This window comes from Crocuta crocuta, unplaced genomic scaffold (genome assembly GCF_008692635.1).
Source record: "Crocuta crocuta isolate KB4526 unplaced genomic scaffold, BGI_CrCroc_1.0 scaffold233, whole genome shotgun sequence".
Classification (NCBI taxonomy): domain Eukaryota; kingdom Metazoa; phylum Chordata; class Mammalia; order Carnivora; family Hyaenidae; genus Crocuta; species Crocuta crocuta.
Genome location: NW_027529526.1, coordinates 1,960,221 through 1,978,108, shown reverse-complemented (window position 1 = coordinate 1,978,108; position 17,888 = coordinate 1,960,221). Strand labels below are relative to the sequence as shown.

At 42.6% G+C, this 17,888-nt stretch overlaps 1 protein-coding gene and 1 long non-coding RNA gene across 9 annotated transcripts in view; one reads left to right on the top strand and one right to left on the bottom strand.

The window, feature by feature from the left end:
* The window catches only part of UEVLD (UEV and lactate/malate dehyrogenase domains), a 50,630-nt gene extending 46,375 nt beyond the window's left edge, over nucleotides 1-4,255 (bottom strand). For 4 of the 5 annotated variants that reach the window (XM_077761091.1, XM_077761094.1, XM_077761093.1 and 1 more), the window contains exon 1: nucleotides 4,113-4,255. In XM_077761091.1, coding sequence (XP_077617217.1) covers nucleotides 4,113-4,160 — 48 coding nt within the window. In that variant the 5' untranslated portion in view covers nucleotides 4,161-4,255. Of the gene's footprint in view, nucleotides 1-3,426; nucleotides 3,648-4,112 lie in introns of all 5 variants that reach the window. The other variant, XM_077761092.1, reaches the window with a different exon arrangement.
* Nucleotides 4,256-4,316: 61 nt separating this feature from the next.
* On the top strand, nucleotides 4,317-17,334 carry LOC144229135 (uncharacterized). 4 transcript variants are annotated; one of them, XR_013334357.1, is made up of 5 exons: nucleotides 4,317-4,482; nucleotides 13,814-14,032; nucleotides 14,440-14,532; nucleotides 16,517-16,554; nucleotides 17,223-17,334. It is a non-coding gene; the product is annotated as an uncharacterized LOC144229135 (long non-coding RNA). The 4 variants fall into 4 exon arrangements; XR_013334359.1 differs by lacking the exon at nucleotides 4,317-4,482 and adding an exon at nucleotides 4,580-4,596; XR_013334360.1 differs by lacking the exon at nucleotides 4,317-4,482 and adding an exon at nucleotides 13,095-13,109.
* The last annotated feature ends 554 nt before the right edge of the window (nucleotides 17,335-17,888 follow it).

Sequence of the window (17,888 nt, the reverse complement as noted above, 5' to 3'; positions counted from 1 at the left end):
TGTAATATTCAGCCATAAAAAGAATAAAGAACTGATACACACTACAACATGGATGAACCTTGAAAACGGTTATGCTAAGTGAAAGAAATCAGACACAAAAGGTCACATATTATATGATTTGTATAAGGAATATCCAGAACAGGAATATCAGTGAAACAGAAAGTAGATTAGTGGGGGACTAGCACTATGGGAGATTAGAAATGGGGATGACTGCCAATGGATCCTGTTTCCTCTCTCTGAGCCTAAGTTTTTCATTTGCAAAAGAGATATGGCTCCACTGCCTACCAACTTCAACTGCACATATGAACACTTTATGATTAATATATGGAAAAGTGAGATATTAAAACATATACAATAGTAAGTATAGACAGGAAATGATGAACTGACATAAAGCATTTCTAAGTTAAGGAAAGGCCTCCAGCAATAGCTGTCTACAATTTGCATTAGAGTCTAGAACAGTATAGAAAATGAGGGGCAACTGGGTGGCTCAGTCAGTTAAGCGTCCAACTTCGGCTCCGGTCATGATCTCACGGTTCGTGGGTTTGAGCCCCAGATCGGGTTCTGTGCTGACAGCTGAGAGCCTGGGGCCTGTTTCAGATTCTGTGCCTCCCTCTCTCTCTGCCCCTCCCCCACTCGTGCTCTGTCTCTGTCTCAAAAATAAATAAAACAAAAACAAAAGAAAATGAGAGGTAAGGGGGAAGATCATTTTAAGATGGGAAAGAATTTGGCAGAAGAGAAAGCCCATGATTATTAACAACTTGAGAGCAGGAATCATCTCTTCCTCATCTTTGTACCTCCCCACAGCACTTTAGCACAGGGTATGCCTCTGATAAATAAAGGCTGCCTGGCTGGGAGTTAGCAAAGAAGTAGATTTATACGAGTATGAGCCACACGACTGGGCATTAAAACTAAGAACTGATCAGTATTAAACACAGCAGGGTGAAATGAGTCCCAGATTCAGGGTCCCTGACTCAGCATAAACAAAAGTGAATGGAATCATCCCACAAATGTACAGAAGGTTGCACTGTTGTCAGCTGAAATATTCATTTATTATGAACAAAAACAATTTTTGTTTTGCTTCAGACTTAAAATTATAAGCTGTTCTGTACATCTTTAATGTCCTATGAGAATGTGATTATTAATGGCTGCGTAGGGATATATACCAGAATCGATTTAATTGCAAAACTGCTATAAAAGTTTTCAAAAGAGGGCAAAAGCACTCTTCCTTAGGGCTTGAATACCCAAATGTCACTACTAGTCAAATATGTGATTTGCCTTTTTGACACCTAAATAAACAGTCCTGCTTTATTTTTCCTAAAATTTTTTTTCACATCATTTTTACTATATATGAAACACAGTACCTTCTTAGTGTAATATTAAGACACACATTCTATTACTGTTCCTATATCACCTAAGAGAAGTCTGCATAACATTCTCTAAGGAAATGTGCCTCAGACAATCCCATGTGCTTAAAGGGCAGAGGCATGCCACTAAAGAGGAAAATTGGCCTGTGAGATTCTAAAGCTAAAGCAATTATACTGTCATAAAAGTCAGTAACACTGAAAACTTGAGAAGTTACTAAAATTTTAGTTTTATCTGTTATACTACAGTATTTTTATTTAGTACACTTATATGTATAAAAAGTGCATAAGAGTATTCTTACAGGACCTATGTTCAAATATAGGACACACTGAGGAATACTTTGTGGCATCATGTCATTAAAAAAAATGTTAACAGGGGGCGCCTGGGTGACTCAGTTGATTAAGCATTCAACTTTATTTCAGCTCAGGTCATGATCACACAGTTCATGGGTTTGAGCCCCGCGTCGGGCTCTGCGCTGACAGTATGGAGCCTGCTTGGGATTCTCTCTCTCTCTCCCTCTGTTCCTCCCGTTAGCTCTCTCTCTCAAAAATAAAAACAAAAACGTTCAAAAAAATGTTAACAGGAAGGTATCTTACAGATCAAGTTCAACCTTACTATTCTATGAGTGAGCAGAGCAAATCTAGGTTAAGTTACCTGTCCAAGGTAATCCAACTACGGGTGTGGGAAATAGGAATTGGGGAACCAGATAGTCTTTCTAAACTTAATATTTAAAGCAAATTCAAGAGTATATACATTATGTATATATATATATATACACACACACATACACACATATGCATACACAAACATATACACTAATTTTGAAGACTGAACAGCCATGCACCAACTGACACATAGAATAGTAATGTCTAACAAAACTTTCTGCCATGATGGACAAGATCTATGTGCGATAGATCTAATATAGTAGTGGCTACTGACCATTAAATTGTGGCTGGTGTGACTGAGAAACTCAATTTTTAATTTTATCTAATTTTGACAAATAGCCGCTTGTGGCTACTGGATACCATACTGGACAGCACAGCCCTCTCCAACACCACTACATCTGTCTGAGTCCTCCTCTCACCCATTCAACTGCCTCCCCTGAATCGTATCTTCACTTTTCTCTGCTTTTGTCTTCTGGTTTTATCATGCATGTGTGTGTGCATCCCTAAACAACACAGTATTTAGTATTTATATTTACTGTTTACCTTTTAATTTTAATTTTGTTGGCTTTATCATAACATAGTTTTGCATATAACCTCCAATTTTCTTCACACAACATCATGTCTCTAAGATTAGTTTGTATTGTTGCATATTGTAGCTCATTCATTTTCAATGCCACATAGTAATGTTTTCGTTGTGTGAATATACAACGAATTATCCTTCCTTCTGTTAATGTACATTTGGGTTGTTTCTAATTTTTAGTTAGAACAATTCAGCAAATATCTGTTGCTTCATATACTATGAATTCCCTATCTAGGTAGCCACCTAGATGCAGAGGGGATATAAAACCCTCATAATCAAATTAACAAGGCCAAATTGTTCTTCCAGATGGTTAAATAACCATTTAACCACCAGCAGTGTGGCTGAGGCAAGTTCATCCTTCAAATCATCTGAATTATCTTAATTTATGCTAATCTAACGAGGGAAAAATTATGAAGTTCTTTTTTTCCTTCTCAACTTTAACAGCTCTTCCCACCGAACAATAAATACATCATTTTCCCCTTCTTAAAAAACTTGATCGAGCGGTTCTCTGAGGAGACACAAAGGATGTAATCGTAAGCATGATACTTCTCTTCCTACAAGATGATACATCTACACCTGTCACAGTAGATAAAATCATCCAAATCAATTAAATAAACATTTCTAATCATGAGGCTTCACAACCTCGCACAGATGTACTAACTGCCCCAAAAGAGTCAAATCCCACAAAGCGGCGTACGTCTATGGTTTCCGCATGGGGAAGCTTTAAGGAAGCATTAAAAATCACTTAACTAGGAAGCTGGTGAAAAGAATATGCATTGGTGGGAAGTCAAAGAGACTGGACCAAGAGCCTGCACTAACCTGGAAACTGGAGCTAGTCATGCTCTAGAAACGTAGGTTAGACTTCTGGGTCAGGCCTGCCGCTCAACCCTTTCAACATTAAGAGGATCTCTTCTGGGCCTTCAAGCCCTGTCTTCATTCCTGTATCTACTCAAGCCTTTCATTCACTGCGGTGAGGCACAGTGCTAGGGAAGGGCACCAACACCTTCTCTGCCGTCAGAGTCCACCGCATGAGTAAATAACTGTAAATAAATAATTACTCCACGATGTGATAATCCACACTTCCGAAGGCAAGCAGAGCGAAGGGCGTGATTCTATCTTGCAGGGAGTGACATCTGAGCTGAATCTCAGAAAGGAGTGCAAAGCAAGAAAAAAGGGGCAGGCCGTTTCAGTGGAGAGAAAGGCGTGGTTAAAGGCACAGGCGAGCGCAGGGAGCTGTTTAAGACCCCGAAACGCTGGTGGCGTGAGATCTCACCGAGTGGAGACCAGGAGTTTCGGAGTCGTGGGCGGAGCCACAGCTCGCGCCCCAGGGATGCTCGGCTCGGAAGGGAGAGGCCCGCGGCCTCCCGGGGACCACTCCCCAGAGCCGGCTTCTAGGCAGCCCGCCTGCGCTCCAAACGCCGCGACTAGACTGGGAAACCCCACGGGGAGATAGCCCAGTCCCGACACCCCGGACCCCCAGACCCGGCCCGGCGGGCTGCCTGCACCTTGCCCAGGAGCCGTCTGAGACCCTCGCAGTCGAACTCCATGTCCATCCACGTCCCGGACCTAGGCGGCGCGACCCCAGGCCGTGGACCTCCTTCCGTGCCGGTTCCCGGACGGAGGCCGCCGAGGTCCAAGCCTCTCAGAACTGTCCAAGGCCACGCCCCTTCCCGGGCTCGAAAGTCCGCCCGCGTCCAACGCCCAAGCTCAGCGGCCGCTCCTCCCGGGAGTCGAACCAGCGCCCCAACGTGGACCCTGAGCGCCGTCGGAAAGGCGTTAGCGCCCGGGGGGCACAACCCAGCTTGTTGGAAGGAAACTTGGGGACATCTGTAAGGAGAGGAATAGGAAGGACCCGAGGAGAAGCAGTAAAAGGAGGTAGAAGCAACTCGCGCTGTTTTGGAAGAGAGTTTCTGGAAGGGTGTGTTAAATTCAGCAGAGTATCAAGAAAGATCAAGACCAAAAATTGTAGTTCGATTTAGGAAGGAAGAGGTAACAGAACTTGAAAAGCAGAATTTCAGGGAGCTAGAAAGGGAAAATGGAGTCAGGAGGAGCTTGTCGAAAAACTGGGAGATGTGAGGGTTGGTGCAGCATTCGGGGAGGAGTTGCTTTTTTTTTTTTTTTTTTTAAGGTGGGGCGCCGTGACTGTTGGTGGAAGAGAGGAAAAAGCTAGGTCGGAAAGAGTTTGAGAACAAGAGAGGAGGTGTATACAGAGAGAAGGCAATTTGCTGGCCGTGTCTGGTGTCCTTGATTTGTGAATTACTTACCTGCATTATCCCTGGCTTGAGCCACTGGGCTTAAAAAGTCTCAGGAGATAGATCCTGAAACTGTCAGGAGGGTGGGTAAGCAGGGCGGTAATTGTATTTACCGGGAGAGCCAAAGGCAGGAATGCTGTGACTCAATTAGGAGAAGAAAGTAGGGGCTGAACTGGGTATATATTCATTCAACAAACTTTTGCTCAGCATTGACTACTTGCTAGATATTGTTCTAGGTCCTGGGATAAGACAGTGAACAAAATAGACAAAAATATCACCTGTCCTAAGGCTATCATTCTTTCATCAGGAGGAGAGCAAAACAATACATATAATAAGTAAATTAGATTGTATGCTGGAAGGTAATCAAGTGTTGTGGGGAATAAATTTTTAAAGGCAGGGTAAGGAGATCAGGGTGGTCTCCTTAACAGGGGAGAGAGTAAGCGTTCTATATTAGAGGGCATTCAGAGCAAAGTCCTAAGACAGGGGTGCATTCAAAACAGCACAGGGGCCAGTGAGGCTGGAGTAGAATGAAGTAAGAGGTGAGGAAACAGTAGTAGGCAAAGTCAGAGAAATAAGGGTGAAGCCACAGATGGTTTAGAGAGGTGATTCTTCCAGTGTGGCCCCCAGACTTACCCTCAGCATCACCTGGAACTTGTTAGAAAGATTCTAAGACCCCATCCCCAGACTTAGAGAATCAGAAACTCTAGAGAAGGGGGATTCAAACAGTTATTACAAACCTAGGTGATTCTAATGCATGGTGAAGTCTGAGAACCGCTTTGGTGCCTTTGTAGACCTTGGTGACTCTTTCTTTTTAATATCCTCCAGCCTGCGCGCATCTGGAACACACCCACACTTAATTAAACAGGTTGGGCTGATTACTCCTTGCAGTGGGAGCGCCGACACTATGGAAAACCAGCGGGACTGCTCAGGAAGGCAGTGTTAGAGGAACCTACCATAGGATTGTAGGATTGGGGCTTTGGGTGACTTTGGGGAGGGTGTGATGAAGTGACCTTTCACTTTGGATTGGTTGCTATCAGAAAGCAGAGACAATTCTGTGATTAGATATCTCAATAAATATAAGATGGGCAAACTGGAGCAAGGATAAAGCAGTAATTGGTAAAGACGTAACAGTTACTCATTAGCAGAGAGAAGAGGATGCTTGGTATTACATGGGCTACACCATGACCTTGATTTGTCTCTGCTTAGACAAGATTATGATGTGGCTTTATTTTGTCTCATTTTATCATGGTCTGAGTGCCCCTGTCTGATGTTTGTAATGGTCTGAGTGACCCTGTCTGATGTTTGTATTCTGTGAGATTGTTTTATCCACCAGGAGAATAACAGCCTAGCTGTGAGTGCCAGCTTCTAGCAACACCGAGAGCTTTCCTAGCTGAGTCAGACCAGTTCCCAGATGTTAGGGGGCTGCTGTTTTCTTTCTTAGGCTTTTACCCTGAGAGAAAGAGGAAGGCCCTGGAGGATTTTGAACAGAGAAGTGATGTGATCTAAATTTTAAAAGAATAGGTCTGACAGCTGCATTGTGAAGAGACTGTGTGTGGCACAAGAGAGGAAGCCAGAGGACCAGGTAGGAGGTGAGGAAAAGATAAGAAGATGGAAAGATAAGAGGCCTATAAGAGCACTTCACGCAGATCTAACAACCCTTGGAAACAGTAGGACTTCCAGGGCCTCTAGGATCTAGTAGATCTTGTCAGAAATCCATGAATCAAGGAAAAGATACCACAGTAGAAATGAGGTTTGAGCAAGGTTCTTCTGTCTTTTTATAAAAGAGCCTTTTATAGAAGACACCTTCCATCCAAACAGCTGATTCTCTTCTGGTTTAGTCATTATGAACGACTTCTTAGTACTGTGAGCACTTAATGCCAGTGTGTGTGTGGGGGGGGGAGGGGGGCATCATTTCCTGTTTGGAAGGTACATTGCTAAGAGTTTTATGTGCTTTATCACAGTCAATCTTCACAAAGCTCTATGACCTAGATAGAATCATCTCATTTCTACTGGTGAGGAAATTGAGGTTTAGTGTTGTATTACCTGTTTCCTTGTTTCTGAGATCCTGTTGAATAAGAGATGTATTGACAATGTTCTAGGAGAAAAGATTACAAAATTAAATACAATTACCTATTTTAACACTTATACCTATTTGAAAAGAGCTAAAATGTGAAAAGGTATGTCCCTGAAAACAGAGGATATATGGTATAATTTGCTCCATTTCACAGTTAGGGAAACCAAGACTCAGGTTAAATTATTGCAGAAGGTGGTGTCAGAGATCATGTCCCTAATGTCTGCATTTTACAGCTTCTCTGTGTGTGTGTGAAGTTGTGATGAAATTTTGTGGTTGGTATTCTCTAGGAAACTGGAATTCTGTTCCTGTTGGTACTTAGTCATAAGAGGAAGATCGGGTAGTACAAACATTGGCTGACTTCTGGGAGGACCCCCTCATATCCAGAAATTGTCACTGTTAGGTCCTGTAATCTAACCAGGCTGAAACTCACTTTTCCCCAAACACACTGTATCTTCCTTGCTTTGTGGCTTAATGCCTGCCTGGGATATTTTATCATAGCCAACTACTTCCATCTCCTCCCCTCTTTCTGTCCCCAAAGACAGGCAGATAGCTGTCAAATCTCATTTATCTCTGTATTCCCAGTGCCTAGCATGCCTGAATTTATGCATGTCTTCATTCTTCTAGTATTTGGTAAGTTGGCTGAATGAATGAAAGTCTAGGGTAACCACAGCCATAGGGAGAAGATAGGATACTGTACTAGTCTTCAGCCTTGTTTGAGTTTCAGACTTAAAAAAAAAAATCTGTTGAAAGATACAGATTTGTACCCAGGAAAATGTAAATGCCAACATATGCGATCCATTTTGTGTCAATTTCAGGAATGTTCATGAATTCACTGAAGCCCATTCCTGGATCCTAGTTTAAGAAACTCAAATGTAGTTGGTGTGAGCATAATTTGCTACAACCTTTGGGCAAAGTAATATGATATACCTTTGACTCTGTAACCTGATGTTGGGAAATTTGTCTTAGAGAAAAAAAAAGTACCCAAGATACGCGTACGAAAATGTTAATTATATTAAAAGGAAAAAAGAAGATCCCCAAACTAAGAAAAGAGAGAAGTGTAGATTCTGCATCTTTGTTTGCAGCTGGAGAAAAATCACAAAAATGGCTTGTTTAAAATTAGATTTTTTTTCTTGGTGCTCTGCTTCTGATCTCTATTTATACCCTTTGCTTTCATAGTTATTGGTCCTGACAGACATACTGTTCAGGGATGAAACCCTGGTATTCTAAATATCAGACGCATGTATCCTTTTTTTTTTTTTTTAATTTTTTCTTTTTTAATGTTTATTTATTTCTGAGAGAGAGAGAAACAGCATGAGCAGGGGAGGGTCAGAGAGATAGGGAGTTACAGAATCTGAAGCAGGCTCCAGGCTCTGAGCTAGCCGTCAGCACAGAGCCCAATGTGGGGCTCAAACCCACAAACCATGAGATCATGACCTGAGCCCAAGTCAGACGCTTAACCAACTGAGCCACCCAGGCCCCCAGATGGATGATTCCTTATTATTTACTTCGATTTCCCCCATTTTTAAATTGTGATAAATACACATAAAAGATGATTTACTATCTTAACCATTTTAAAGTATACAGTTCAGTGGTATTAAATGCATTCATAATATTGCCCAGCCATCACTACTGTTCATCTCCATAATGCTTTTTATTTCCACAACTCTATATCCATTAAATAATATCTTTCCATTCTTCCCTCTCATTCTATTTTCTATCTCTGTGATTTTGACTTCTCTAAGTACCTCACTAATAGAATAGACAGCCTAGAAGGAAATTCTTGCATACGTAGTCATATGATTTTTGACAAGAGTGCCAAGACCATTCAATGGGGGAAAGGACAGTCTTTTCAACAAATGATGCTGGGAAAACTGGATGTCCATGTGCAAGAATGAATTGGACCCTTATTTGGGGCACTTGGGGGCTCATTCGGTTCAGTATCCATCTCTTGACTTCGGCTCAGGTCATGATCTCACAGTCATGAGATTGAGCCCTGCAGTCAGACTCTATGCTGAGCATGGAGCTTGCTTGGGATTCTCTCTCTTTAGCTCTCTGCCCCTTCCTTCCTCCTTCGTATACTTTCTCTTTCTCTCAAAGTAAATAAACCTAAAAAAAAAAAGAAAAAAGAATGAATTGGACCCTTATCTAACACCATATACAAAAGTGAGCTCAAAATGGATCAAAGACCTGAATGTAACACCTAAAACAATAAAACTCTTGGAGGAAAACATTGGGGAAAAAAACTTAATGACATTGGATTTGACAGTGATTTCTTGGCTGTGACACCAAAGGCATAGGCAACAAAGGAAAAAATAGGCAACTTGGACCTCATGAAAAATTTGTAAAATGGGTGCATCAAAAGCCAGTATCTTTTACTTAGATGCATGGAACTTTTGTTGTTCATTGGCCTGCATCTCAGGCGATCCTTCCACAGACATCCTCCGTCTTTGGTGGCCCTATTTCTTAAGAAAAGAAATTGTAATCTTTCTTTCCTAAACTAGATATTTTCTTGTAAGGATTTTATTTTTTTTTTATTTTTTTTAAATGTTTTATTTATTTCTAGGAGAGAGAGAGAGAGAGACACAGCATGAGCAGGGGAGGGTCAGAGAGAGAGGGAGACACAGACTCTGAAACAGGCTCCAGGCTCTGAGCTGGCAGTCAGCACAGAGCCTGACGCGGGGCTCGAACCCACGAACCGTGAGATCATGACCTAAGCGAAAGTCGGACGCTTAACCGACTAAGCCACCCAGGCGCCCCTTCTTGTAAGGATTTTATATGGCCTCTCTGTTTTCACACTCTATCTGATCTGGCATACCCTTTTTGTTATCTTGCTGCTTTACCGGTTAACAAGTAAAAAAACTGGCAATGCTCTAAGAAATTGTTGAAGGAATTTTGTTTAGCAATTACAGCATGGTTTATGGTGGTAAAAAAAATTGGAGAAAACCAAAATATACATTGTGCCAGCTATGAAGATATTGCCCTTCAGCTCCAAGTCCACCAAGTCCACCATTCACAGCTTGCTCTGTTGTAAGAGAGCCGGACCTTGTAAACATTTTTTCCTTGCTAGTGGGCATGATACTAAGTTTTGTCAATAGAGAGCCTTGGGGGGATATTGTAGGAGGAAGAAACTTCTCTTCCTGGTTCCAGTGTGCTTTTGTTCTTTTGCTGTGTGGCTGCCGGTGGCACATAGGGGCTATCCAGTGGTGCTCACCCCTGTTGAGTTTCAATGGCGTCTCTATGGACTGTTTTCCATTGAGTTTCCATGGTACCCCTGACACTGAAACAGTTTGCCATTGAGTTCTACCACCAGCACCCCACACGGTGGCTCCCTGGTGTATTCTGCTGGCAGACCCAGAAGCTAGATTGTCAGCAGTGATCAGTAAATCTCCCAGAACCCCCTCTGGAGACTTCCTGGCCAGTTCCACCAGCACCTAGGGTCGTTGTCTAATTGTCGGGTCTGGCCTACAGCCTACTGGATTTCTCTACCACCCGGTTGGTCATGGCCACCCCTTATTCAACAAGTTTTGGATCTCAGCCCCGGAGATGAGCAACTCTTCCAAGTTTGTTTCTTCCTTGGGTGCTTTGCCTCAGCCCTAGATGTGGTAGCTGCTCCTTAGATATGCTATTTCTGTATTATGTGGAGCTTTCTACCTTTTTCTTAGTTAATAATTCTTTTTATTAAACTTTCTCTGTTGAATTTACTATGTAGTTTCTGTCTCTTGACTTACCTATTCATCGTTAGGAGAAAGAGGAAATAAATGTGGAGTATTATGCAGGAATTAAAAAAAGATAAGTTAGACTTCTGCTTCAGCCTAAGGACCAACTGCTACAGGAGTTGCCATCTCTCCATAAACAAGTAGAAAAGTGCACGAAATCTATGAAACAATTGTTTTCAGATCTTGCTTAAGAAGCTGCACAAGACAGTAAACTTTGAGAGACAAGAAATAAAGGAGATGAGCCTTACAGGTGCCCCAGCCTACTGCCTGGAAGCAGTTTTCAGATTCTAGCACAGTGGGGTTACCTAAACCAAGACTAGTCTTGCTGAGTTGTAAAGAAAGATACCAGGGTACAAAGGAGGCCAGAGTGCCAGAAATTTGCAGGATGGAAAGGAGGAGTTCCACAGAGAGAGAACTCTGGAGATCTCCATAGGGGTCCTTGTAAGTCTTTGGCTGAGTTGGTGCATAGAGAGGCTAAAACTCCATGAGGCAGGGTAAGAACCACCCAGAAACAGCAGCCAAACACTTCTGGGAGCTCTCAAAAGTGCTAGGCATTGTGGACAATTCCACAGCATCGTAGAGAACACTCAGTGGGCATTAGAGGGGTGGTAGCTCATTAGTGGGGATAATTACCCCCGGGGTAAAAGCTGCCCTTTGTCCACCATAACTAAGCTTAAAACAAGTCTCAGAAGAATCAAACTGATCCCAAGCATCCCAGAAGAAGGTCCCACACTACTGAAAAGAATGAAATGAAGTCCAGCACACGGCCCCGTAAAATTCACCATGTTGAACATGCAACCAAAAGTTACCAGGCATTTAAAGAAGCAGGAAAGTATCCCCCATAATGAAAAGACAAAAACCAACCATCAAAACAACCCCAGAAATGACAGATGATAGATTCGCAGGTGGAGTCCCTAAAATGTTTATTAGCAATCTTATAAAAATCCTCAAGGATATAAAGGGAAACATGAACATGATATGGAGAAACATGAAAGAACTTTTTAAAAGACACACATTGAAGACATGAAAAATACAGCATCAGATGAAAAATGTACCGTATGGGGTTCACAGAAGATTAAGACACTGTAGGGGAAAAAAAATGAATGAACTTGGAAAAGATAGCAATGGAAACTATCCAACATGAAACACAAAGAGAAACAAAGACTCAAAAATGAACAGAGTACCAGCAAGCCCTGGGACACATTTGTCCTGGTTACTGACCTCCTAGACACGTACCGGAGGTCACAGAGGGGAAAAGGGAGGCAGAAAAACTATTCGAAGAAGTATTAGCCAAATATTTTTCCAATTTGATGAAGACCATTAAACCCACAGTTCTAAGAAGCTCATTGAACCCCAGATAGAAGAAACTTGTGGAAAATTACATAGTCAGATCGAAGTAAAATTGTTGAAAACTGGTGATAAAGTCTTTTTAACAGGCACTTACCATGTGATTCAAATACCCCTCCTGGGTATTTACCTTTGAGAAACTTATGTTCGCACACAAAAAACTCCACAAATATTTATAACATCTCTATTCATAACCCCAAACTGGAAACAATCCAAATGTTCTTTGACAGGTAAATTGATGAACTGCTATGGCCATGTAATGGAATATATGTTCATTCAATAAAACAGGTCAAGCTACTGCACAACATGGATGAATCTCAGAAGCATTGTGTTCAGTGAAAGAAGCCAGTGAATGAGCTTATAATTCTCTTTACGTGAAGTTCTGGAAAATGCAAAAGCAGATCGATGGTTTCTGAGGGGCAAGGAGTTAAGGGGGAGGAGACCAATTGCAAAAGAATACAGAGAAATTGTTGAGATGGTTGAAATTTTTTCTCTGCTGATTGTGGTGGTAGTTACAAGATTGACATGTTTTTCAAAACTCCTCAACTGCACACTAAAAAGGAGTGTATTTTATCATATGTGATTTATGCTTCAATAAAGCTTATTATTACAAAAAAAAAGAATGTGGTTAGATTTTTTTTTTTTTTTTTATCCATTGACCCAAGAGGCTGTTCATGATGTATTATTGTTAACAGGAGAAAAGCAAGTTGCACGGTAGCATAGGTAATTTGATCACCTTTAATAAAGTAACACTGAACAAAACCCCTCTATATCCCTCTGTATGTGTACTGATGTTTGCAAGCTCATGGAAGATTCTTTGGCAGAAGGGTACACACCAGGCTTGGGTACATTATGGGGATGGGATTTGAGGGGGAAAAAAGAGGGAGGTTGTTAAATTTGTCTTATATGTCTTTGGGTGGTTCCATGTTTTACAATGAGCACCTGTTATTTTTGTAATTTTAAAAAGTAATGAAAATAAAGAGGATATCAAAGTAATAAATAGGGAGGTGTGTCTGTAGGAAGAATTCTGATGGAGAGAAGGGTCCATTGTGACAGTACAGGGAGGTCAAAGGGATGAAGATGAGGTCATTAGACTGGACAAAAAGATCTTTGGTAACCTCTGAGAGCATCTAAGTAGTGGCGTGGGGGCCAGAAGACAATGTGATATATGGAGGAAAGGGGGAGATTAGGAAGAAAGGCTTTGAGTGTGGGCCACTTGTTTAAAAAGTTTGGTCATAAAAGGAAATTAAGAAACAAGTTAGGAAGGAGCCGTAGCATCAGTTGGAGGCTTTTATGAGAAAAGGACAAGGATACTTGTGGCTTTTTGAAGGCCAAGAGAAGAGAACCAGCAGAGAGTTATTGACCAAAGGTATTGAAGAATGGTATAAAATGGTGGTGACAGAGCCCTTGAGATGATGAGGGCTTTGCAGTGACAGAAATAAGAAATGTCTCACTTCCTAGAATGCATTTATTCCATTCCCAGCTGTCATAGACCTAGGAACACACCCTACCCAATCCCTGCCTGTAGTCGAAGGAGCCCAGCTTCCTAATAGGTAGCTGGGCCCTGAGTCCTGGCCTTGATACAGAGCATCAGCGGTGTCCTAGTGCAAGACACTTGGGCTCTCTCTGCTTAAGTCTTCTGACTAGTAAAATAAAAAAGTTGATAATCATCATGTTTGCTGTGAGAGAATACATACAAAAAGTTGAGTTTGCTACTCAGCCACCGGTCTGGGGGCAGTATCTCTGACATGTGATGAGTCTGGGCCATGTGACCAATGATGTCACAATGCCCTACTAGACTCCAACTTCTCCACTAGGGTGTTGCGGATCCTTTGAAGCCAAGGACTGGAACTGACATGCAAGACCTCTACCAACTGAGGGTTTTATGAGCACACTCCCTTGCCAAGATCTTGGTGAATAGCCTTTCACTGTGCAGTTGTGTCTTAGACATTGTTTTACTTGTTATCATGATCGTGCTTAGCTGGATGCTTTTTGTTGGACTTGCATGTTACATGGGCACATTTCCAGAGTCCATGGTAAGTAATGACCCTGCCTGTGAATCCCTGGTAGTAGGTAGTCAGTCCTGGCTCTGACTCAGCCTCCCAGCCAGGGGTTCTGACCAAGTGGGAAAGACAGTTGAGGCCTCATCACTAATTAGAGGTCAGGGTGGAGCGGGAACAAAGTTAGTGTCTTGGGCTACTTCCCAACCCATTGGGATATCCTTAAGTTCCACCCACTCCTTGAGTACATAACATTACTTATTTCAAATTTATAAGGGGTTTGCTGGAGACAGTGGATTTCAAGCAAAGTAGATCAGTGGTCACTGGCTAGAAAGGGAAGGTGGGCATTGGTGGGACCTCCCAACAGCCACAGTCACATACAGAGGCAATTACCTACTAGGCCAACAAGTAGAACCGCTTCTTTAAATTTCTTTCTGACTCAGCCTCCAACTCTGAGGTGGAACGAGAAGTGGCCTATTCAGGACAACAAGACACGCCTGAGGAGCCTGACTTTGGATGAAGAACCACAACTATGAGTGAGTGGTCAGGTCTGCTGGACTCAATTCCTCCCTTTCCAGAGAACGTGACAACCCCTTGAAATCTCAGTGGGGAGTTTATATTCCCCTGGGAAACAATAAACTGCTGAAAGGGAAGGGGTTTGAGATATATGGTGGGGAAAGAGAATTTAGTGGCCACTGCTTTGGACAGCAGGCCAAGGCTCAAAGATTTGTTAAGCACATTTCATTGCTATTCTTTCCAAAGACTGTTCCCGTCTATTAACTTATTTTCTCACAAATTCTGTAATAAGTTGGACCAACATTTTTAGCGCCCCTTTTGGCAGATCCCAAGACTTGAGTTCAAGTCCTAACTTTGCAACTCACTAGCTATGTGACCTTGGGAAGGTTTACTGTCTCTAAACCTCAGTTTCTTCATCTGTATAACGGAGATATCTCAGTATCTTACTATTTTTGCAAGAATTCAATCCGGGAATTCATGTAAGGCGTTTGATGCAAAGCATTTACTAAATGCCAGCTTAACAACTAAGCAAAATAATGACCCAGTCCACAAAGATTTACTGGTGACGATAACCTCAACTATTTACCCAAGGCCATGCAAATCAACTCCTTTGAGAAACTGGGATGCAAGGCTAGTGCTCTGGACTTAATAGCCTCTTGCGCTCATTCCGCTAGATCGGCCTGCCTTTAGGAAACATGAACAGCAGTATCCTTTTAGCAGACATCCCATGGGTTTCTCCTCTCCCACTCCCTTTTACTCAGATCTGTTTTGTGTTTGTTTTTTTTTTTTTAATGTTTTATTTATTTCTAGGAGAGAGAGAGACAGCGTGAGCAGGGGAGGGTCAGAGAGAGAGGGAGTCACAGACTGAAACAGGCTCCAGGCTCTGAGCTGGCAGTCAGCACAGAGCCCGACGCGGGGCTCGAACCCACGAACCGCGAGATCATGACCTAAGTGAAAGTCGGACGCTTAACCGACTAAGCCACCCAGGCACCCCGATCAGATCTGTTTTTTCAAAAGTGTTCCCATCGTTGAAGAAACTTTACTCTGAGAATCTTAGTAATAAACCAATTACAGGAGCAGGTTTTCTGGGAAGCTACTCTGGAAAGCAGCAGTATTAAGTCCCAACCCCAGGTACACTGAGAGCAGGGTATGAGGGGTTTTTCTACCACCACTGGCCCCAGAATTTCTATGCAGGTGTTGACCCAGCTCGGTCAGACCATGATTGAGGTGAGGATGTAGACAGAGGCCCTGGGCACTTGCTTAGCTGAGCCACTGCCACCCTGATCCTGACCAAGCCACCGGAAATGTTCTGTGCCTCGGTTCTCCAGCTGTGGAATGAGCAGAACAGCCTATCTTCCTCCTCTTCCCTTTCCAGGGAAGGGAACACTATATGATGAGGGTTTATCTGTGGTATTTCACACAATGCAAGATTGTTTTGTGTGTGTGAATAGCCTAACAATAGTATGTAAAGTAATTGCTCATAGCATACCTAGCCAATCCTCCAAATTAATCCAGGATGTTTTTTGTTTTGTTTTGTTTGTTTGTATAGCATGCTTTTTGCATCTGATTACATGAAAGCAATAGTTATATTTTGACAGGTGATGAATTGATAAAGTTCTGATGCCAGCTGGATCCTAACCATGTAGAGTCACCAGAGAACTGGGCCCCCAAACACTAGGCATCCTGGCCAATTGTCCCATAGTCACTCACTCTGATGGGTCCCTCCCAAGGTCACAGGAGCTGATGTCACAATTGGTGTCTGAGCTCTGCCCCCTAAAATGCCCATGGTCAGCCATTTCAGTTCAGACTAGACCACGAAGCTCTTCAGCCAGGAGCTGTCATGCTGGGCGATCCACCCTCCGGTCTGGAATGAAGACAGCCCAGTTCCCAGGACACTAGGAATAGAACACACCTTGCAGAACCACCTGTTTCCCCCAGCACATACCATCAGCTGAGCAGGAAGCCCCACAATGATTGTTGTCTTATGGCTGCTTCTCATTGCAGGAACCATGTGGAAAGGATATAAGTATCCCCCCGGAGGGGTAAGTGTGCTTTTAAACTTTGTTCTGTCTTCCTACTTTGAAATTTATTCCCCCAGATCAATGACCTAAGCATCAAAATCCAACTCTAGTAACTTTAGAAACAAGTAGTCTCCTCTTTATTAAGAAAGTGGTTGTAGCTCCCCTACTTCTGTTGTTGCTCACAGAGCATTCCCTGTGTCTTTCATGTCTGTCTTTTATACATATTTTCCTAAGAATCTTTGCTGTTACATTTTTCAGTTTCATATTACCTGGCGGTATAGAGGTAATGACTCAGGCAAAGCTGCCTGACATGAGTGACCTCGTCTTGTGCTCAGGGGCCGTTTCATGGGATCGGTCTTAAGTCCCATTTTTTAAATTAGCCCTGACCAGTTGATTTACAATCCACACTTAACTCTCCTTCATCAAGTAAAGGGTGGTCTATAAAATGGCTCTGGTGCTAAAAATCTTCTCTCTTCCTGTTAGACCTTGGATATTTGTCCTTCCTCTACCTCTTGTCACCTCCCACATGACTAAGCCCTCCCCGGCAGCTGGGATCAGACATTAAGAGACAGAATTGGACAAAACCACCTCTGCCTGTACTCGGCAAGGAAGGCAGTTACCTCCGCCCCACACTCTCACTCTAGCAAACACTAGAGTAAGGCCCACCTGACATACGTTTTTCCTCCCAGATCCCGGTGGAAGTAAGCAAAGATGATCCTGGTGAAGTCATGCAGCTCTGAAGCTCACCTGACCAGCTGTACAGTTCCTGTTGTTGGTTTCGCATAAAGTAATTGCACCTTATTTTGTCACATTTTATGTAAAAAGTTACTGTACTTTTTAAGGGGAAGAGCTGGTGTTCCGTTAGCTCAAAATAGGGAGATGGGGGGGCGGCGGTAGTTGGGTTAGACGAATTTGATTGGGTCCCCTCTGTTTCAGTCTCTAAGACTGACATTAAGACTAAGATACCTAGTTCAGTTTGCTCCCTAATTCTGTACCCTTAAGGATAGAAATTCTCTAAAGCTCCTTAGACCTAGTTCCCAGGTATAGTCTTTCCCCCATGTCCAGGGTCCAGGGTCCAAAATACGTTACAGAAAAGGCTAGAGATTGCAGCAGCTTTAAACCAAAAGTATCTTTTGGGGATACTTCTCTGTGGCCTTTTCATAGCTGTTATCAAGAACTGAAGGCTTACATTGTGTGGGGAAGGAACGTCATTTTAATATGGGGTGCTAGATGCTAAATTAAACATTATTTTAATTCTTAGAAGCTTCTGAATTGGGCACGAGCTCCATTTAACAAACTGGCACAAATGAAGTTGAGAGGCTCAAGTATCTTGCCAACTGCACAGCTCTGGGTTG